General features: G+C 48.1%; 7 protein-coding genes across 7 annotated transcripts; 4 read left to right on the forward strand and 3 right to left on the reverse strand.

The window, feature by feature from the left end:
• Positions 1 to 364: 364 nt before the first annotated feature.
• BC939DRAFT_437411 (uncharacterized protein) lies at positions 365 to 2437 on the forward strand (the record flags this gene model as incomplete). The annotated part of the gene is made up of 4 exons (XM_051553696.1): positions 365 to 565; positions 657 to 2013; positions 2045 to 2066; positions 2172 to 2437. Coding segments are annotated over exons 1-4 (1493 nt in total), but the record flags the coding sequence as incomplete, so codon positions are not given.
• On the forward strand, positions 2298 to 5228 carry BC939DRAFT_189463 (acyl-CoA dehydrogenase/oxidase). Its single transcript, XM_051550515.1, has 6 exons — positions 2298 to 2437; positions 2535 to 3104; positions 3278 to 3346; positions 3514 to 3797; positions 3899 to 4562; positions 4663 to 5228. Exons 2-6 carry the CDS (start codon positions 2649 to 2651, stop codon positions 5158 to 5160), a joined length of 1971 nt encoding a protein of 656 aa, XP_051417041.1. The 5' UTR covers positions 2298 to 2437; positions 2535 to 2648; the 3' UTR covers positions 5161 to 5228.
• A 77-nt stretch (positions 5229 to 5305) lies between these two features.
• BC939DRAFT_392063 (snare associated Golgi protein-domain-containing protein) lies at positions 5306 to 6820 on the reverse strand (the record flags this gene model as incomplete). Its single annotated transcript, XM_051552008.1, has 3 exons — positions 5306 to 5863; positions 6302 to 6463; positions 6566 to 6820. 3 exons carry the CDS (start codon positions 6818 to 6820, stop codon positions 5306 to 5308), a joined length of 975 nt encoding a protein of 324 aa, XP_051417042.1.
• A 2130-nt stretch (positions 6821 to 8950) lies between these two features.
• Positions 8951 to 10225, reverse strand: BC939DRAFT_498999 (uncharacterized protein; the record flags this gene model as incomplete). The annotated part of the gene is made up of 4 exons (XM_051559887.1): positions 8951 to 9370; positions 9478 to 9572; positions 9655 to 10095; positions 10216 to 10225. 4 exons carry the CDS (start codon positions 10223 to 10225, stop codon positions 8951 to 8953), a joined length of 966 nt encoding a protein of 321 aa, XP_051417043.1.
• A 1163-nt stretch (positions 10226 to 11388) lies between these two features.
• On the forward strand, positions 11389 to 11999 carry BC939DRAFT_392048 (uncharacterized protein; the record flags this gene model as incomplete). The annotated part of the gene is made up of 3 exons (XM_051552007.1): positions 11389 to 11512; positions 11630 to 11712; positions 11826 to 11999. 3 exons carry the CDS (start codon positions 11389 to 11391, stop codon positions 11997 to 11999), a joined length of 381 nt encoding a protein of 126 aa, XP_051417044.1.
• A 2484-nt stretch (positions 12000 to 14483) lies between these two features.
• Positions 14484 to 17709, forward strand: BC939DRAFT_437431 (G-protein complex alpha subunit GpaA/FadA). The gene is made up of 7 exons (XM_051553697.1): positions 14484 to 14934; positions 15636 to 15741; positions 16197 to 16381; positions 16500 to 16657; positions 16771 to 16899; positions 16999 to 17128; positions 17224 to 17709. The coding sequence occupies exons 1-7, from the start codon at positions 14932 to 14934 to the stop codon at positions 17380 to 17382; spliced, it is 870 nt and encodes a 289-aa protein (XP_051417045.1). The 5' UTR covers positions 14484 to 14931; the 3' UTR covers positions 17383 to 17709.
• A 1242-nt stretch (positions 17710 to 18951) lies between these two features.
• On the reverse strand, positions 18952 to 20658 carry BC939DRAFT_473120 (uncharacterized protein; the record flags this gene model as incomplete). Its single annotated transcript, XM_051558328.1, has 2 exons — positions 18952 to 19950; positions 20098 to 20658. 2 exons carry the CDS (start codon positions 20656 to 20658, stop codon positions 18952 to 18954), a joined length of 1560 nt encoding a protein of 519 aa, XP_051417046.1.
• Positions 20659 to 22114: the final 1456 nt, after the last annotated feature.

Raw genomic sequence — 22114 nt, forward strand, 5'->3', positions numbered from 1 at the left:
CTGCATATAACCAAGACACTCACTGTAGGGAGTATCCAGGCCAACATAAAGCGAATGGATCAGATCTCGGTTGCAGAAAGCAAGTTCCTTTCAGACAGGCTACGTTCAACGGTTGCGATCCTTAACGCGATCCAGATGCATATGTATGGGGCTATTGCACTGGATATCGCGCGGCTTGTTCGTTCCAAGAACACAGCGGAAGGAGGATATTTCAGACATTCTCGACAGCAAGGCCTTCTACTTTGCACTCAACACACTCTTGTGCAGTGGTCAAGAAGGACGAGGTTCCCAGGCTGTTCGAGTATCAGCTGCCCCTGCGCGCAGAATGAGCACTCGAAATACGCTGTTGGTTCCTGGCATCCCGCAACCGCAAGTACAGGCACAGGCACAACCACAACCACAACCAACAGCCACCCATGCCCGACGTGTCTTTGATGCGTACACGACGCTCACCGGCTTTGTCCCCTTTCGCCAACGAGAACCAGAGATGTTCCCTCCGACAGTCTCGAGGCTTGCTGTTGCGGCAGTCTACAATGCAGCGCGAGTCCATTACTATGGCGCAAAGGTATATTAAAGAGTGTGCAAGATGTATCCGTTGTGTTCCTTGCTTTTCGGAGCACTAGTGTTGACCATTAGTTCTTCAAATTCTTTAATAGTTTTCCGAGAACGAAGAGCGCCCCGAAGCTGTCAATCCGATCGACTACTTCTTCGAAAAGAATACCGAGAAGCGCATGTTTGCAGACTTTGTCAAGGCAAAGTTTGCAGCTGGCTTCGTGTTCTTGTCAGAGGCGGACCTTGTCCATTTATTCTATACAAGCAATACGACACGGCCGATTATAGTCCGAATGCTGAGCGATACAACATCCAACGCTGCGGAAGCCAAGGTCGTCGGCAAGAAAGGGATCCTCATCGAGAAGCTGCTATACAGACTGGACCCAGCGACGCGCTTTGACGGGTATTACAGGAAGGTTTCGCTTCAGAGTGACAGACAGCACCACACAAGGTTCAAGCTTCGGGGCAGCATCTGCACGAATGGACTGGTGTTGCATCTTCTTGCGCATGACACAACGACAACGCGACGCCGAGCACCCCGCCAAAGCATCAGGGGCGATGACGACGAAGAAGAACACGACAACGACGACGATGGCGACGGCGACGAGGATGTGACCCTGTTTCACGATGTTGACGGTGACTATGACCTCGACGACGCGTTTCTTGAAAGTGGAGGGGACGAATCTGGTACAGATCCGGTCGCAGCTGCAGCAGGACTCGCCAAGGAGAAACGCATCACGCTCCCGTTTTCGACGCCAGAAAGTTCAAAGCGGCAGAGGCTGTCGATACACCAACTGCCACTCGTAGACCCTACTGCGGCTGTTTCGTCCTCGTCCAGCTCAGAAGCCTCATCTGTTCCAACGTCAGGCGCAGATACGATCGATGTCACACGCAACACCATCAACTGGAAGCGAAGTTCAAAGATCCTAGAAAACGTGGAGGTGCGCTTCAACTCTCCTAGCACTTGTCCACCAGACGATACTGTGGTCATCGGCATTGACCCGGATGAGGTTTACACAATGACAGCGACAAGAATCGACCCCGCCTTACCTACGAAAAGAGAGTCTTTACGGATCCGCAGGGCATTCCTCTACAGGCCTTACATGCTTTTCAAGCGTCTCCTAGAAAAGCAGAAGGCCGCGGCACGCATTGATGTTCTTGAGGCAAGACTGCCCTCATTTACCGTGGAGAGGATCGAGGAATATCTGGCGTATCTTGAGGCACCTGGTACGGACGGCACTGCCGCGCCCACCACGAGAGTCTGCCTTTTTAACTTTTACAACAGTCAGTGGATGCTAAGGAAGCGCTGGGATCTTCAAAAGGCTCAACAGGCAACGTATGACTACGCAGTTGCGGCCTTGCTTGACCTCGCCGTCAGCAAGGACTTTGTTGGTCAGCCGCTGAGCTCGCAGGATGGTGTAAAAGTGGTGTTTGCAATAGGATTGGGCTCTTTTGATTCGCAAACTGGCCTGCCAAGCAAGCATGGCGCACTCGAGAAGGAATTTGTCGGCAAGGTAAGAAGGAAAAAAAAAAAAAAAAAAAAAAGGGTGGCATACCATCTCTCATCCGCACTGCAACTTTTTCTCATCTGTTTATTTGTTCCTTGATGCTGCTGACAGGCAAAGGCTATGGGACACACTGTGGTCGGGGTGCACGAGTACTACACCAGTGCTCGGTGCCCTCGTGACAAGTGTATGGCGTTCTTAGAGTCCGACAAGAGGCGGTCAAAGTACTGCCGAAGCTGTCAAACGTTCTTTGATCGTGATATTGTCGGCTCTGAGATCATTGCCACCGTGTGTCTGTCGCAAATTCAGAACCAGTGCCGACCTGCCAAGTTCATGCCATCAACATAATCATAGGGGGCCGGAACCCACTTTCAAAATTTGTAAGTTCAGCATACAAAAAATAACGTGCATGAACACCCAACCCATTCTGAATTCTAACCAGGCACTTTTTTACTTGATTTGGGTGATTTCTGGTAGACAGATACTGTAAGATAGACTCTCTTTCTTCTTCCCCTTTTCTCCCTTCTTTCCTATTCTTCACTCTCCCCATCATACCCTCTCACCATTCATCCCTCACCACCGAAATATAAAATGCTGCCGCTCAAGATAACCCCCGCCGACACCTCGTCCCTCTCCCAGGTTCTCGCGCACGACCATCATGACCTGCGTCGTCGCATGCAAGACTTTGCCGCCCGGGACCCGATCTACATCCCTCGATACGACATCTCCCTCGCAGCCACGCGCGAGCTAGCCTTCCAGCGACTCGACCGTCTCGCCCAACAGGGTTTCATCTCTGTGTTTGATTTCGAAAAGGACCCCCTACGCATCTTTGCCGCCCATGAAATGGCCGGCATCATCGACCAGTCCATGGCCACCAAGATGACCGTCCAATGGAACTTATTCGGAGGCACGGTCATCAAGCTGGGCACGGAGCGGCATCGTGAGCTGCTGAAGGAGGTCGATGATTTGAGATCTGTAGGGTGCTTTGCTCTGACGGAGCTAGGCTTCGGAAATAATGCGATCGAAATGGAAACCACGGCGCACTATGTAAGGACCCCTTTGGAAAATCGGGACACCTGGAACTGGGAAGGCGATTAATTCGGTGGGATGGGGGAAGGGAGGGGGAAAGAAGAAATGGGTGTGGTACAAACCCCTCATATTATTCATGCATGAAGGTACGCACGCACAGAAGGACTAACGATAAAGTTCGTACCCTCTAGATTCCAGAGACGCATGAATGGGATGTGCATACGCCTACCATCAACGGCCAAAAGTACTGGATCAGCAATGTACGGAAAAACAGTGATTTTTTTTTTTTTTTTTTCATTCAAGTTACCCGTTTATTCCTCCCTCTTGTGCTGCATGGCCATGCATACGTGCTGACATTTGTTTTTTTTTCTCGTTTCTGGGGTGCATGTACAATGAAATACAACACATGGAATGTTCTGATGCATAGGCAGCCGTCGATGCGAAATGGGCCGTTGTCTTTGCACAGACCTTTGTTCAGGACAAGAACGAGGGCGTGCATGCAATTCTGGTCCAGATTCGCGACAACAACATGTGTCCGACCAAGGGTGTGGTCATCCAGGATATGGGTGTGAAGATTGGATGCCAGGGCGTTGATAACGGCAAACTGTTCTTTGACCACGTCCGAGTCCCCGTCGAGAATCTCTTGAACCGGTACTCGGACGTCTCGCGCCAGACCGGCAAGTTCACCTCGTCCATTGCGAGCCGTCGTGGGTAAGAACGTGAAAGCAATTTTTTTTTGTCAATGTCGACCATTTCAACGGTTCCCGGCTAACACTTCGCCTCTTTTCGTCCGCTTCCGTGTTATATCATAGCCGGTTTCTCAAGGTTGCCGACCAGCTTCTGTCTGGCCGCCTCGCCATCTCGTCGCTCTGTCTGGGCGGTACAAAAGTCTGCCTCACCATCGCGTTCCGGTACGCGCACAGTCGTCTCTGTGTGGGCCCGAACGGCAAGAGCGACACGCCCATCATGGCCTACCAGCTCCAGCAGCGCGCGCTCCTGCCACTCTTTGCCCAGACCGTCTGCCTGAACATCGGCCTCAATTACTGCAAGGAGCGCTGGTCCGCATCTTCGCTGCAGGCCTTCCGACAGCAGCGAGCTGCTGATGATGCTGAGGAAGTCATTCGACTCTGCTGTGTGATCAAGCCCCTCATCACCTGGAACGCCGAGCGTGTCGCAACCACCTGTCGTGAGCGCTCTGGTGGCCAGGGATACCTCTCTGTGAACAGGTTCGGGGAGGCGATTGGGTATGCGCATGCAGGTATGACGGCTGAAGGTGATAACAGCGTACTGATGCAGAAGGTTGCAAAGGAGCGATTGGCGCTGTTGCAGCAGGCACTAAAAAACGGAGGCACTGGAGTGGATATCGACTTGAAGGGATTGGAGCAGAAGAGAAAGAGTGCACAGGCGCTGGACGTGTTGTCCTTGGAGGGACTCTTGACGCTGTTCCAGTTGCGCGAGGCAGGACTTTTCCAGGAGGTAAATACCATTGCTTCATCTGTTTGTGCAGAATTCCTTGCCAATGTAAGAGGACGCCTTGCTTGATCCTAATGAAATCCTATCTCGGTTGATGTGATAGCTCGGTGCTTCGATGCAATCTAAGATGAGCAAAGGTAAAGCCCTCTTCGAGGTGTGGATGGGCGAGGAGTCCGACACAATCCAAGCGGCCGCAAAGTCCTTTGGCGAGCGTATGTCCTTTGAGCAGGTATTCAAGTTGGTCAGCACACTGTCCGGAGGACCTAAGACGATCCTGGAGACCCTGCTCCGACTCTGGGGACTGACCCTGGTCGAATCTTACTCGACTTGGTATCTGACGCGAGGGCTCATTTCGATTCAGACGGCCCTGCATGTCCCACAACATGTCCGCGATGTGGTTGAGTCCATTGGTATGAACAGTCTCGCACTGTGCGATATTCTCGGTGTCGACGAGCGCCTGCTGTTTGCACCTATTGCAGGAAATGTAGGCGGCTGGGAGATATACAACAAGGACGATAACCACGGCGAGCTGATGGATATGCAGGACCTTGAGACCAAAGGCTTCAAGCCTAATCGTGGTTTCGGAGTATCCAAGCTATAAGCTGTCAAAACATGGATTGGCTTCATTGCGTCAAAAGAGTAAAAAGGCAGGGTATATTATGAAGATGGATTCTACAAGTACAGAGAAAGAATATTGTCTATACGAAATTACGAAAAGAAATAAAAAAGAATAGATTCATAGACTTCTAGTAACGATAGTTCGACATGTCGACGATGGCCGAGTCGTGCTTGTTGCCATAGTGGGATGATGCATGCTGAGAATCCAGCGACGACATGGCGATATTCTCCCGCTGTCGCTCTTCATCCACAGCCTGTTGACTTTGGTGGCGTTCCATGATCTCAAAGGTGGATCTGAGCAGATGCTGGGTTGACTCGTCATCTACAGCCTCCTCCTCGCTCTTCCTGCTCTTCCGCTGATCCCTCTCCACCTGCTTCTTCTTGGTACGCTTGCTCACAATGACCGCAGCTCCAGAAAGTACCAAAACCAGGACGACTTGGAAAAGAATCCAGGGCTGCTGATAAATGTCGCGCATCTCATGGATCTCACTAAGAATGGCCCCAGCCTGGGCGCAGATATAGTTGTAGGGCATACATCCGAGAAACATCGAAGTCATAAACGGCACCACAGGCACTCCAACCAACGGACTCGCCAAATTGATAAACCAGTAAGGCGTCAATGGGAACAGGCGGATCAACAAAAGTTGCATAAACAAGCTAGTTCCTTCTTCGGATTCGTCTTGATCCTCGTCCGCTTCTGGATCCTTGTTCTCCTCTGCCTCTTGGTGATCGATCGAAAGCACGGAACTCTCCACAGTCCTGTCATCACTAAGTAGACCTTCGCTTTCTTGAATTCCTGCGTCGGCTCGCTGATGTTGATGATAATAATGATGAGTTGGTGCTGCCGCTGATGGTACGTTAGTAAGCTGAGGATAGAAATATGCGCCTGAAGACATGTCCTGCTGAGCTGTCTCTGTCCTGCGAGCTGTGAATGAAGACGATCGCGTGCGAAGAGTTGCTCCTTGCTGAGGAGTCGATACAGAAGAGTCAGCAGACACAGTCGCATCAGACGGCGAACACGAAGAGGTCGAAACGTTGATCGAGGTCTGTACAGCTGTCGAGGTTGCAGTCGAGCCTGACCGTGACACTTTCTTCCCAGCGGAACGCATCGTCTTTTTCTGGACCTGGAGGCGCATCTGGTCCAAGCGGCTGGATGCGTAGCGGTTCAAGATCGGCTCCATCAAGAAAAACGACATGAAGTAGGCCAGCACCGATCCAAGAGTCGTCAGCAGCGAGGTCAAAACCGTTCCGAACCAGGGTCCATACAGTGCACCCGCAAGGATATTCTATTAAAGAATTCATTTGGGGACAATCGTTACAGCCAATCAATGTTAATATCTATGTCCCAATTGCGGCAGCCTTGAATAGGACAAATAGTAGGCACTTACCAGGAAGGCGCTGCCTGGAATTCCAAAACACTGCTTCCACATGTACACAACGCTGAAAACCCAAAACGTCCTTATCCAGCCCTCATATGTCGCAGTCGCAAACTCCTGCAAGATCGCTGCATCGACCTTGACATCATCGATGGACTTCGGTAGAGACAGTGGTGGCAGCACCTGGGCCAGCAGATAGAGTCCCCCCAATGATGCACCAAAGAGTCCGATCAGGATCACAATCCGCGGAAGAAATCCGAGCTGCATATTGGCCCACAACAACGACGACGCTGAAGAAGACCCCAAGACTCCACTAGTAGTGCCCTTGGCCTCATCTACATCGTAATACTGAGGCAGAATCGGTTCCGGTGGATAGTGCGAATGTGGGGCGTGAATTGTGTTTGAGGGCTGCGTGGTTTCTGGAAAGACAATAGTGGGCAATACTGGGGCGGAGTGGCTACCGGGTCCTGCAGAACGGTTCGCCAAGGATGATCGCCGGGGCCTCATGACATGTTCGTACTGGTTCATGATGGACGCTGCCGCGACCTCTACCGCATCGGTGTTTGTGGTGGTGAGGGTGTTGCTCCGGCTCCGCCCGGTGCAGATTGTCGGTGTATTTCCCAGCTCCTGGTCTCCGTGGAGATCGTTGTTTTGATCCGTGGGCGACGGCGGCAGCTGCCATACCTGGCTCCCGGTACTAGTTCCATTGCTGGTGTTGCTGATGTTGAAACTATGGTCTGTTGCGGAGGGGACAAGATTTATCCGATCACGGCCATCGTTCAGGCGTTGTTGTTGAGCCCTGGTGTTGGCGGACAGTGTGGTTGGGCTGACGCTTCCCATAATCGGGTAATTAGAATAGCTCGGGGATATCTGGGAGGAGGCGGGTAGAGACAGATCGCGGTGAGCGACGTGATTCTCCTGGTACAAGCCCTTGCTGAGGGTAGTATCTGAACCCATGGTCGGTCGTTTTGAAGATATCGTTGGAGAGTAAGAACTAGCGGGTGAGGATGAGGTAGGAAAGTTGGTGCTGTTCCCTCTGCTGGTGAAACTGGAGGATCGCTGACGTCCAGTGGAGGATTGGATTGAGTGGCCACTCTTGGCGCTGGTATGGAAACGACCGAGTGCAGCTGTAGTCGCTGTGCTGGCTGTACTGGCCACAGCGATAAAAGAAGACATCGTGGCGAAAGCAGCTGAGGACTGGGAGGCAGAGAGCTGTGTGGCAGCGAAGCTGGAACTGAAAAGCAATGCAAAGTTGGTTGATAGGATGAAATGGCGTCAAGGGGGAGGAGGATGGGGCGAAGAAGGGGAAGTAGGAAAAAAAAGGATAAAGGAAGTAAAGGTGTGAAGAAAAGGTGCGACGACAAGGTTGAAAAGTGTTTTGCTGCCTTGTTGTGGGACAACCTAAAAAAAACCCAACTTTGCCAAAAATGACTTCATTCGCCTCACTCAATCAAATTCGTTATTCGTTATTGCCGTGCCCTAGACCAAGTTCCATTTCCATCTCCTTCCTGTATCAGTGTGCACCTCATTTACGACCCCGGTGCGTTCGCATGCGCACGTGCTGCGCAAGAAAAAGGCATAATTGCCACATCCATGTTAGCAAAATCAAGCAAGCAACGAAAAACGAAAAACGAAAAGTAGAGAAGAGGTAGGGCCAGCTTTAAGAAAGTCAAGAACGCCGTGCTCATTCGTTAACGTATATACACATCCATAAGCGAGGGATGAGAGCGCAAGAGCGACATGTATTAGGCAGTAGAGCGATCGAGAGTCCATTCTGACCCTTTGCAGAGCTGTGAGAACGACTTTGTCTTTGTGCAAGGTTTGTCAGCCATGCGGAGTGCGTGGATGTTCATGTGCATCCGAATAGGGCAAACTTTCCTGGAAGTTCCAGTTGCAACGGCGAAAAGAGATCCCGGCGAATGCTACTTCCGACGGGCCAGCAAAAACCCTGAATCCGCTTTGGTTCAAAAATCCATTTGGACAGTCGAGATTCAAAAAAGAAATAAACTAGCCGATTATGGGTGGTCCACGAATACCGCAGCATGCCACATCTTCTCCATTGATGTCTATCCATGCTAAGTACGAGTGGACAAAAAAGGTCATTGCGGATGCTGGTTGAGGAACAATACAGTTGCTTTGCTTTCTGTGTCTACATGTCCACCCAGCCTTAGTCCAGGCAATACGATGGTGTAGGGCAAATTATTTGTCCGACAAAAGAGTTTTTTTTACCCGTAACCTCGGTAAACTGCCTCTTTCATTCCTCTTTTTCGCATATGCAGGTAGTATAGGTATCCCTTGTTCTTAATTCATCCCATATATGGTATGAATTTTTTAGAGTTTACATAGGATTTTTGCGTACCTCTTGAAATACAAATGAGGGCAAGGGATAGGAAATGATCAGATACGAGGTCTCTTCTTCACACTCTCATAGCTCACATCCTCAGTTTCCTTGTCCAGCGCCGCTTCTATCGGCTTCTTCTCTTCCTTCGACTGCACCACAGGGACATCAGTTCTGGATGACTGGTCCATCTCTTTCAAATGTTTCATCATCACGGAGCGAGTCCTCTCCATCAGGCTGTCGACGTCTTCGATCGTCAGTCCTTTCGTTGGGATGGGTTCCAAAATACGGATCTTAATCTCGCCGCCAGGGAAGGCTCGCCTCCTGGAGCTGTAGATATGGCCGTATCCTTCAACGACGATGGGGAGGATCGGTAAGTGCGATTGAATCGCAAGGTGGAATGCGCCTTTCTTGAACGGCAAAAGGTTTGGTTTGTCAAAGTGGGAGCGCGTTCCTTCTGGGAAGATCCACATTCCAGACTAAGATCAGTGTACATCAATGGGATTTGGTATCAGTCTCTGCCTGCGTTCTTTGCTTGATAGTTTTCAGCAATTTTGCCACAAAAAATAAAGAAAGGGTGCCTTACATGATGTTTCTTCATCTCAGCAACAGCATTGGCTGTCGACTCCAGAGCTTTTTTGTGGTTCTTGCGGTCGATAAAGATGACATTAGCCAGCTTCACTATTAACATAGCAACGTTAGTAAGTCGTATTAGAACAAAGGATGGGCCTTATTTCCTTGACTGAGCGAGAGAGGGACTTACTGAATAGACCCAAGACTGGGACATATATCAGCTCCTTCTTTGCCATGATCGAGCAATATGTAGGATAAAGCCTGCCAACAATAATCAAGTCGATGTTGCTCTGATGGTTGCATACAACAATGGCTGGTGGCACTGTCTTCAGACGTTCTTCTCCTTTGACATTGAAGGTGATTCCGCAGGGGCCGGCGACAAATTTCGAAAACATCCCGGTGGCCAGTTTGTTAATGAGATGGCGTTTGTCGGTAAGAGTGCACACGATTGCGATGACACATCCTACTGCAGACATGGTCAGGGCTCCGATAATGAAGGTAAGGTACTTGGCGATGAACTGGGGCTGCTGTGGAAGCACTGCCAAAATCCTAGGCAGTGTAAGATAGAAAACCACTGCCAGGGCGAGCTTCCCTGGAATCGAGCATAGCGCAGAGTCGGCGCAAAGCAGATCTACAGTGCGACAGCTAGTTAGTCTTTGCCTGCCTTGTAAATTAGTGGTGAAATGCACTGTCGCACCCAGCATCTCTTATAATGCTGTAGCACCATCCCAAAGAAATGTTGACCACTTACCTATCGACATTCTGTTCGTGCGAAAAGCGCAATGTTAGCATAAGATACGTCTCATCAATAGTGGAAGCGAAGAGGATCAGAGATATCAGCATGTAGCTAGCAGAGTCCACAGAGAGTCCGAAAGTAGAATCCTGCGTCCTTCCAATCCTCCCATTCTTGTAGCAGTATTGTATATATTGTGGTGTGTGCTTTGATGCTTCCTGGATTTCTTGCTTTGTTCCTGCCTGCTTGCTGTGATAACATGCCGAAAGTCAAACCCCTTGTAGCCTTGTAAAAACAACAAGAATTTACCTGTATGACATATAATTTTTCCTGTTCTTGCAAGGTTGGTGGAGAGAAAAGAGATGAAGAGCGTGACGAAGGTAGGCTGAAGCTATGCTTAAATGTTCCTGGCCTGAACTGCACAAACGTCCAGCAATTGCTCTGGAGGCCTCAATCGACAGTGCTTAGCTATCACAATTTCGCAATTGTTGGGACATGCTGTAGTCCTGCTCTCCATAACATCAAACATAATATTCTCCTTGCTGTAGCGCTTTAATGGGCAGGGCAATGCTACCCCACAATTTCCCTCTATGGACTGGATGCTAGTTGGGCGATTTTCAGCGTTTCTCTTGAGTAATCGATAATGGGAACTGTCGCTCAAAGTGGCACTTTGGGGACACAGCAACTTTATAAAAATACCGCCTGTAAACTGATGATTGAGTCCAATTGATCCGTGCAAACTGATGAGTTTATTTTTGGTGGCGCGCACGAATATTGCCCCAGCACCGCAGTCACCCGGCAAACTGGAAGTTGATCCTCCTCCGGAAATCAAAGATCTCTTCAACAACCATGGCAACATCCCTTCTGCGCACACTGGCCCGCTCATGCACCGAGAAGCGAGCAAGAGCAATTCCTGGTGTATGGACAGTCGGGACTAGGAACAGCATTATTTCCAACGTGGTTAAGACGGTTCAACTTCGTATACCCTTGGCACACCAACAGTGCTATCAGCAGCATACGGCCAGCAATCTCGCAAACACAGCTACTTGTAAAAACATTAGGATCCCCACAGCACGGCTATTAGTCTTGCATGGCCAAAAAAGGGGCTTTGCGTCGCGGAGTGAGAGCAGCACGGAGATCAGCTCTGGATCTGATGACGAGGAAGAGTTCCGAGACAGCAATGGCATGACGATGAAAGAGCGCGAGAAGATTGAAAAATGGGCAAGCAGCTTCACAAAGGATTCTATTCCCAAGGGACTTTTGACGTTAAATTTCGTCCGCGCCAGTGGACCTGGTGGACAGAATGTTAACAAAGGTAAGCAAGTGTTATGCCCGCACTCGCAATTTCTATGCTGATTGATTTGCTGCTGGCATCTCGAGAATGGTGTTTCTTATGCAATTCGCCGTCTATTCCACTCTATATGGTACCTAGTGAACACCAAGGTGGATATGAGGTTCATCGTGGACGAGGCAATGTGGCTTCCGGAATATGTGCGCGATCGTCTCAAGTCAGAGGTATGCGGGATAGAAATACAGCAGGTTTTTTTTATCTATTTATTTATTTGCATGCGCTAGGTTCTAATTTTGGCCAATTAACACTTTCGATTACTTCAATAAATATCTACTAGGAAGCAAACAGGATCAATAAGAGCGGAGAGTACGTCCTAACATCGGATCGGAAACGCACGCAGATGGCCAACCTGGACGACTGCATGGACAAGTTACACGAGATTTTGCTCAAAGCGGCTGAGTTACCCAAGCTGCCCGATGCAGAGTCACTGGAGAAACTGGAGAGGATGTAAGTGACCCAGATAAAGATGGCTATTTTTCGCTATTTTTTGTGTATTAACCGGCGAAGCGGACAAAGCTCGGATATGGACTCGCAAGTCTGCATAAATGGTAGCTGAGTACTAATACAATATTATATTCCACACTTGTTTATATATCTTTTGATAGTAAAAGGGCTGGGGACAACAGGAGAAAGTTAAACAAACAGCTTCACTCTAAGAAGAAATCCAGTCGACGCATCGGTCGTGAGGATTAGAGCTCCACGAACATATGAAGCTTTAATCTAGCATAGACCACATCAATAAAATCTTTAATTTCTCTGCATGTGCTATCATACGTTGCCATAATGAGGCATATATCGCAGATCGAGCGCTGTATCGCCGGAAATAACTAGAAGGAAGGAAGGAACATGAAGTACCCGCATTGTCCATGGACGACTGAACACAACTGCGACGATGATCGAGGCTAATGTCAAGTGCTCATTATGTTTGCGTTTCGAAACCTGGGCCACCATTTCGTACTTTTGCACTTTCCCAGGCGCACCGACCAACAACAGGAAACCTTGCCTTCTTGTCTTAATGAACTATGCAAATGAATAATAAACTACTCGAACATACGCGGGATGGGTACATAAAGAATGCAACCGGATTCGGATGTACTACCCCACACGATACCATTCCTTAAATAAAATGGACGCCAGCAGGTAGATCGGTACAGAGTACTTGAGTTAACGTATACATGTAATTATCAGATGTCAAAGGTCTCCCAGGGGTTTGGGGATCTTACCTTTGATGCATTGGCACCCATTCATCCAGGAAGCATACATTGATATATTATTGCATAAAGATCATCCGCAATACGATATGTAACAATATCAAATTATCAACAGAGTTATGCGAAATGCATGCATTGGAACGTCCCTTGGTCATAATTCTTGTCCCACTCGCACTGGGGGACAAAGTATAGGCGTGTAAACATATGCGTTGTAACACACGTAAAGCAACGAACGGAGATATGGACAGTTGCAGGATTTGCATAGCAGCCTGCATAAATCTGCCGAATTGCTGTTGTTACTACTGTTGCTGCTTCTCAAGAACGCTAACAAGAAAAAGGACGTTTTCTATTATGACCATGACTCATTCCATACCTTTATGAGCTTAGCCGTTATACCTATTGCTAACCACTTGGTCTTCACTGAGGGCTCCTGTTCTTAACTCTTGACCCTTACATTAGGTCCCTATGTAAGGGATAAAATTAAAAAGATGATCCTTGCAGAAGGTAGGTATAATGTAGTACACTCATAATCTACTTATGAAGCCTAACGTCTTTTTTTTTATCGCGTTCTTTGTTCTTGAGGAAAGGTGTGTACGCCCTTGCCTATTCGCTAAGAAGAAAACAGTAAAAGAGCCAGTGGGATGGTTGCTCAAGGGCTCAGATTGTATGCATACAGGAACAAAAGTCGTGGGGTAATACAAGTTGTTTGATGGTTGATCAAAGACAGCGATTATTATCCATGGCCATGAGTTTGACGACAGAGAAGAGGTGGGAAGGGCGAAGAGGACGAGAGCAAGGACTCTCACCCTATTTTTTTTTAGCTTCAGTCGACACTATTGTTGAAGAATTTTATTTATTCGGGATTTGAGCCCTCTTCATCATTACTTGAGTATCCAGGACGGACGATTGATGGCGCGGGATAGCATATCGCTCATAATCTTTGACCCCAGGGGTAAGGAGGAGGAAGAGCAACAAAGGGATGCAGTACACTGCCTTGGTTCTGTAGTGTGCCTCGCATCTGTTTACTATCGCCATCATTTGAAGATGCAACAAGTGTAACCAGATGTTTAGGTCTACATTGGAACACAAGGACGAATAGCAAAAAACAAAACACTTGAGCACAAATGCAGAATGAACACAGCAAGGTACACACCAGATAGGTTCATCCTCTATACAATGTTTAGCCTAACTGTTAATATAAGAAGTCGAGCAGGACGAAAACGGCGAGAGGCTTTGATCAAGGAAAGCGAGAGAGGGATGGTTGAATAATAAGATCGGGCGGTCGATTGGGGCTGAACGACTAAGGATACTCGCGATGACAGTGAGGAAAGGAATATGTACTAATGGAACCCCATGTCGCATCGCATGTACCACTTTTAGTACCTGCGACACTGTATAACCTAGCCCACTTTTAAAGTGCTGATCCAATGGGGAGAGGAGGCCTCACTCTCTCGTCTCCCCCTGTCGCGAATTGGTGGTTGGCCGTGCTCAGCATGCATGTAGACATGTATGACACGATATGGCATGGTATGGTTCCCCGATACACCTTTTGAGCGCGGATTAACAATAGACAATGGCATGGTGGTGGCGATGATGACAATGAAGGGTACGATCTGACCTGACTTTCTCCCTCTATTCCTACTTCGGGTGCGACCGTTGCGTTTGCAGTGTATGCTCGATATAATATAATAGTTTGTATGTATGTCTCTTTATCATTGCGACCGCGGCTCTCTTTGCTCTCCCTCTTCTTCTTTCTTTCCTCCCCGTGATCATCCTTCATCCCCCTTCCCCATCAGCTCACATCCTCATCCTCATCCTCATTCCCCTTCTCATACCATACCTATACCCATCTTCATTCGAAATCGCCTTGCATTCCTTCTCGCTGCATTTCACATCCCTTCCGCCCTCTTTTTTTCATTCGTCTGGTTTCACCTTAAGAAGCACAGCACTATTTGCCACCAATACCGACCATTGCACCTGTTTGATACCCCTCGTCCATAGCTTTTAATATTTATCCCTAAATTCAATTCTCGATCTGGACCCTCTCCTTCTCTTTATCAATACCAGGGTCGTTTAATTACCTCTACCAACTTGGCCATAATATCGCACGCCACTATTCTCTCGCCTATCCACTGTGTTCTCCTATCACATCCGTGAAAAAGAACGAAAAAAATGGCAAGTATATCATCTCGCTCACTTACTCGTCCTTCCTCATTTGCTCTTCGTGATCCTTGCGAACAGAGCACGAGGAAGACATAGCAGAACATCCGCTCCTTTTGTCTTTTTACGTTACTGCGCTTTCCTCTGGGCTTGGACCTGCACGCAAGACAGGGGGATATCAACACGACATCGTTCAATCACTCTGAGATATCTCCTATTATTTTGTTCCTTCTTCATCATATATCGTCTTGACGAGGTTGCTCTATTAGCAGTTTGCGTGAAATGGAACACAGCACACATGCGCCATCTTCGTCGATTTTAAAGTTTATTTGTGTATCGCGAAAAAAAAAAAAAAAAACGCTCAGCAGGAGGCACACCATTGTCTAGTCCAATATTCGTCTAGCCTAGCTAGTACTTTAATGTATACAAAGACAACCGGGGTACATGAAGTTGTGTCATGGGAAGGGAAGAGAGCAGGGTACGATGGCTTACCTTCATACTTTTGTTTCACTGAGCACGACGATCAACTCATGATATCATTAGAGGATTAACTGGACTACTGGCATTTATATCAATTGCACCGCAAAAGCGTACAGGCGTGGTAGAGTGTGCAGAACCGAGGGCGATCCAGGAACAATCAATTTCAACTTTGATTTGCCATCTTCTCTTGCTGGTTCTAACATTTCTTTCTCTTACGACAAAAATGTTGGTTGTAGGGCGCCTGTGTGTCAAATCCAGCGGACTCGCAAAGCAGGAAGATTGACCTCGCTCTCAAGGCCGATGGAAGGTTACGAAAAACAGAAGTCAAATTACTGCTTCTTGGTAAGTACTGAACGCATACATGTTCTATCTTCATTTTATGCGTGTCTACTACGCACACCTATACAATGCACTTGCGCATCATCGGTTCGTGTTTGTCATATTTGTGTTGCTTCTCTGTTACTATTAATGCTGGTATTTTGGGAACATGAACTATGGACTACAGACAAAGTCCAGATATAACCCAGAGCGTTCTTACTGGAGTTACTCCTTCTACCTTCAACGGCATTTGAGTTGGTTGCACAAGAGGCGTAAAATCTCTACCGGACGCTTTTTACGGCGGTCTTTCCAAATTTGTGTTCACAAACTTTGGAGAGCGACGAAAACCTTCTCGGTCATCCATTCTTGATACGCACGCAGCTTTTTGTATGGACTCGTAGGTGCTGCCAATGATGATGATGATAATGACGAGCCTCAACTGGCGTTTGTATATGACGCATTTTTGTTGTCGCTTATAGGGGCGGGAGAGGCAGGCAAGACGACCATCATCAAACAAATGAAGCTGATGCATGCTTCGGGATTCTCGGGGCCAGAACGAGAAGCCTTTCGCGGTTTTGTGTTTGGCAACATGGTCGGGGCTATGCAGTCGATGTTGCAAGCCATGGAGGAACACCACATTAGCCTTGCCAACTCTGAGAATGCGGTAAAGATACAAACGAGTCGCGTTTCATTAAGGGCCCTTTGGTTCTACCAGGAAGCCGCAAGACGCATTTCTTTGTATGCAGACGATTGACGCGTCGTTTTTCTTTTAATGTCGTTAGATCTATCTTCCAATATTTACAGAGACCCCACGGATCGCCAGCGGAGCATCCTACCCACCTCAATATCAACAAGCGATCAAGTCTCTATGGAGCGATGCATCTGTACAGCAAATTTACGAAATGGGACATACTTATGCGCTAGCGGATAACGTGAAGTAGTAAGCATTACTCCACTGTTCCACATTTGGAAATATCAGAGCCCGTTCTATGCTTGAATCCTTCATATAAACAGATATTCTAAACAATCTCGTTTTTCCTGTTGCGACAACAGCTTCTTCGATGCCGTTGACCGCATTTATGCACCGGACTATATCCCAGTCGACGCCGATATTCTTAGATGCCGCGTGAAATCGACTGGTATTACGGAAACGACATTTCATCTCGGCAGTCTCACCTACAGGCAAGTCATTGCGCGATATGGTACTATCGCAATCGCATAGATTTGGCATGGTTGAGCAGCGTTGCTAACCCCGTGACTTGTCCCTGAACTCCCTTACAGGATGTTTGATGTGGGTGGGCAACGATCCGAGCGCAAAAAATGGATCCATTGCTTTGAAGGCGTAACTGCGGTGCTGTTTTTGGTGGCCATTAGTGGGTACGACCAATGTCTAGTCGAAGACAAGGATGCTGTAAGTGTTTGGATTTGTATTGTCAAATGTTATTCTTGAATAACCGTATACCTTATTTTAACGAGCCATTGTGTAACATTATTGTGCTATTTTAGAATCAAACCGAGGAAGCACTGATGCTGTTTGACCAGATCTGCAACTCGCAGTGGTTCATTGACACAGCCATGATCATGTTTATGAACAAGACGGATATCTTTAAGGAAAAGATCAAGCACTCGAACATAAGTACCTACTTCCCAGACTACAATGGTTAGGATTCCATCATTATATTTTTTTTCCTTTCTTTTTCCTGCTGAGCAAGTTAGAGAGTATGCAGACACTTTTTGTTATCTGTACAAATTCCTGATAATATCTCTGTTTGTTGTCTACTTCCTTAGGCAAGGAAGGCGACTATATCGAGGCATCAGGGTTCTTTCGAGCACGATTCATGCGGCTGAACCGGAGTGAGCACAAAGAGGTGTACGTGCACTACACAGATGCGACGGACACGAATCTGCTGAGGAACATCATGTCGTCTGTCAACGATATTATCTTGCAGAGAAATACCAGTGTGTTGGCTCTCTGAAAAAAACAAATAAGACAAATAAAAAATATATTCAACATGAATGCGGCTCATTGGCGTTAAGATATCCGGGTCAATCAGTTGTGATCGTTGTCTGTTTATGCTTACGCAGCCGCATGCGCTTGTGAACCGTTTCCATTGTTTCTGGCGTTGGGGCCAGTTTTCATTCCAACACCGAAGAGATGCGGCGATTCGAACGCATGGTCGTGATGTATATTTTTTTATCACTATTACTTATCCTCCATTTCCGTCCAGTCCACTTCCAGAATAATTTACTCCGCACTTCTTTCGATGTTTCTTTCGCTCCACACATCCCTTTTCCAGACTTCTAGGATCGAGTGGTTGGGTCCTTGGTAGGACAAAGAGTTCATTCGCCTCCGCACGAGGTCTGAGCCTCCCCCCTCTCCCCCCTAATCCCACGCTGTCCACAAGAAAGCAGGGAAGGGTGGGCGAGATTATCTTTTTTACTTACTTCAATCGTTATCGGGTACTGTGATGATCCATATTCTCCTTCGCGCGTGATGGTGTTGAAGTTGTTGTTACGCCCGATTTATCTTTTTGGGTATTTTGCCTTGCACGTCATGTTTTTCTTGTAAAAGATGGTAACAATATGCGGAAAGAAATTAATGTGTCAACCTTCTTTCATCTATCCACATGCGTGCATCCATGCTCAAGAAAAGAAAAAAAAAAAAAAAGTGTGCGTGCGAATGGGTGTTTCAAAGGAAAACGATGAGCACTTTTTGTGCACGCGTCCGAAATAGCCTTACGCCCAGTTGTTTACCAAGGATTCATGAAAAATACCGAAGGGGAAGGGGTGACGAAACACGAAACAAAAAACAAAACATGCAGCACCGTTGATTTATTACCAGAGTTTTGTCCTCCCAACCTTCTCTCCCCTCATGCTGAACGCGGCGTAAGAGCTCCAAGAATAGGCGCTGAACACAAAAGGCAAAAAGCAGAAAAGGTAAAAGGCAAATAAGGTAAAGCAGCACGCTTTCGTTGTTTCCATCCGATCGATTGATACTAGTAGTACTCTCAAAAATCAGGGTCCCTGCACTAAAGTCTGAGCCAAGCATTATTGCTCTCCCCTTCCGACCTATTACACGGAAGAGTTTTAATCGAAAATCGTCCTTTCGCATCAATCAAGATAAAGCTTTTTTATTATTAATAATGTTCTTATGAAACGTTAATCTAGAAGCTTTGTAGTATACAGTAGGCGGAAAGAGGTAGTGCGAGGGGAAAGATAATAAACTCTGATGATCTACATCAGCATAACCTTGTGTCTATACCAGGCAGACCCACGCTGGGTTGCCAGCCGACTCATCCTCGAATTCGACATGCCGATCAAGTAATCGCCTCTGGTCAACAGCACGGCGTCCAACATCGGCGGGTAGAATGGTCCCAACGTCGTCATGGTACCCAGTTTCTTGGTCTTTGACGACACCTCGTTGCCTTCTGTGTCCTTCACGGAGTCGCCGTGGTCGAGCATGATCCAACCCAACTTCTCGAGCTTCTCGAGTTCCTTGGGCCGCTTCTCGTTGGTTGCGACCAGCACCGGTAACCGCTCGAGCACGACCTCAGCGTTCGTGTCGTTCACAGATTCCAGAGCCTTGATCCGGCGCTGCTTCTCGATCTCGTCAACCTTCTCGGCGATCTCCTCGATCTGCACCAAGCATTCCTTCTCATCTTGGCCCGGCTTGCACTTGTTCACGATATCTCCACGGCGCAAGTGGATGATAATGAACTCAGGGTGGCGACGTCCGGAGTCCTCTTTGACAGGGGGGAGCAGCAGATCCAAGATCTCGTCGACCATGGTCTCGATCTTGTCGTTGAACTTCAGATGGAGTCCAACCTCGTGCCACGCGCGGTCGTTCAGTTCCTCGCTACCGAGGAAGTATGGACACGAAAGGCATTTCCACATCTCGGGCTTGTCTGGGTTCGCATCCTTGAGGAGGACGTCGCGTGCATGGATGAAGTCCCCGGATTTGCCCATCGTCTTGTCGCTGGCAGGGACCGTGGCTTTGAAGTCCATCAAAAACTGGGTCCGGAAGTGGTCGTACAGGTTCTTGTCATTAACACCGATGCCGCCGTTTGGGATGCAAGGAAACTCCTCACTAAAGCTCGGCCAGTTGTGGGTGAACTCCGATGGCGGGTTCTCGGGCGTGTGCTTGATATCGTGCCATTCTAGGACTGGGATACCACTCTTTACCGAGAAGGCCTCGAGGTCGTAGAATTCTGAATATCTAGGACCAGACCAGACCTGAGACCGAGATAGATAATAGACATAGAATGCAAAAGAATAGATTCAATTAAAAAAAAGGAATACTCGTGTGTTGCTATGCCTCGTTATTTAGGACCTGGCAACAATCCACCCAAACGGGTGGCCCCCATTCATTCCGATGTTTACCTTGATATGTGAATTGGGACTGATAGGGGGAATGAGCAAGGTGCGTTTGAGGTCCTTGGCGAGGATCGCTGCCTTCTGAAGCGACGTGAACTGATTGTTTCCGCCGCCCATGGGCAGGTACGCGAAGAAGACATTCGTTGGTGGTGGTGCAACAACCTCCTTCGGGTTCTGAGTGTTCTTGTGGTCCCACCAGGTGCGCTTGGCAAGGGTATCCATAAACGACCCTATTTCCTTGCGGGCAGCACTAGGGTCCTTGTAGAATGCTGGCTTGAATTCTGTTTTGATCGTGCCATTGCTGTAGTGAGTCGTCGTCGTCAAATTCGTTTCAGTTGTGGAGGGCGCTGGAGGTGGTGTTGATTGCGGTGCTGAGTCGGATTCGTAAGATGGTGGGAGCTCATGTTCTTTTGAGATAAGGGTCTCAGTATCGATGTCGTTGCTGTTGGGGTGTTCGCGAGCGTGGCGAAAGACACTGATATAGTGGATATGAATTAGGGCGAGCGCCATGAAGGAGATGCATACCAGCATGATGACCCTGGCAAATGAGAGGTGGCTCTTTTTCATGATGGAGATAGAGAGACTGGAGGATGTAGAGGATGTAGAGGATGTAGAGGATGTAGAGGATGTAGAGGATGTGCTAAGGGGCCGCTGATGATGATATGAGGGGGATATGAACTGTGGAAGGGTAGGGGAGTGAGACTTTTGCTGAAGCAAGGGAGCTGTGGCCATCACTGTCTTCCAAAATTTCTAGAGAAATGAATTTATATCCACCACGAGCAGGGGGGGGGGGGGGGGGGGGGCAAACAAACACAGTAGGATGGATCGGCGAGCTGACTAAAGAATACAGGATCCGAGAGTGGATGGGTGGTCTGGGAACGTGACAGTGTACAGGGCGAATGTAGGGCGTTATATAAGAAGAAGATCGGAAAAGACCAATAGAACAATTGCTGAGAGGCGTTGGGATGGAACAGATCCTATTTTAAGGTGTTGTTATACAAGACGTGCTCAGACTGTGCTGGAGTGGCCGTTGCTGGGAAGCCGCGTCGATGATTCCCCTACGCTATATTTTAGGTCGGAATCTGGTTTTGGTGGTTGTCGTAAGGAAGAGTGATAGCCAGATAGATCGTTGACGATATGGACGACGATCGCGGTGCAGAACTTTACGATGTGGCCGTTAGATTTTATGACTCCGCTGAGAGATAAGAAATGCAGGAATGACGGGATGCTGCTCAGGTCGTGTTCCTGCCGTCTTCTGTGCAGTCGAGTCGAGTAGAGGAATATATAGAATGGGGTTGGATGTGGCGCAAAGGAAGGGCAGACCGAATTGTTTGTCTGCGACGTTGGTTTGACGACTTGTGATTATTTTGGTGCTCCTGGTTGTTGTTGAATATGAGCAATGCCGTATATGTATATACAGAGGAAACAACGTGCGGTACAAATGAAGAATTAGAGTACGAGAGGGGAGGAGAGAGGAAGGAGAGGGCGGTAGAGGTTGTCTTTAAGGTAGCAGAGTGGGATTAAAAAAAAAAAAAAAAAAAAAAAAAGAGTTGCTGGCTTTCTGAGGCACGGTGGACCCTTTATATGGCGGTGAAAGACCCTCAAAGCCAAAGAACGTTACAGGGTTCCCCTCTTTTGCCTATTTGTAGGCTGTTGCAATGTGGATGAGCCAAATATTCTGTATTATTAAATCGGCCTTGGTTTCCCCCCCTCTCCTCCTTTCGGGTGTGTGTGCGTGTGTGCATGAATGTGCTCATTCAGGTGCATATGATTGAATGCATCAGCGAGTTTATGTCCGTATTTTACCATATAATCAATTGTTCATGCTAAAAAAGCTATGTCCGCTGTCCATCTGCCCTTCGGAAAAGGACTTGTAACTGCCGTAGCTGCCCCCACAAAAATATCCAACTGGACGGCCCCCAGTGAACTCTGCATTTGCACACGTCTGGGCGCCAGAGGACCCTCCTGCTATTTGATACCTGTCTCAAGCGAGAATTCCTTTGATTCGAAAGAATACAGGGTC

The sequence above is a fragment of the Gamsiella multidivaricata genome (assembly GCF_025024155.1).
Source record: "Gamsiella multidivaricata strain RSA 2152 chromosome Unknown BC939scaffold_4, whole genome shotgun sequence".
Lineage (NCBI taxonomy): Eukaryota > Fungi > Mortierellomycota > Mortierellomycetes > Mortierellales > Mortierellaceae > Gamsiella > Gamsiella multidivaricata.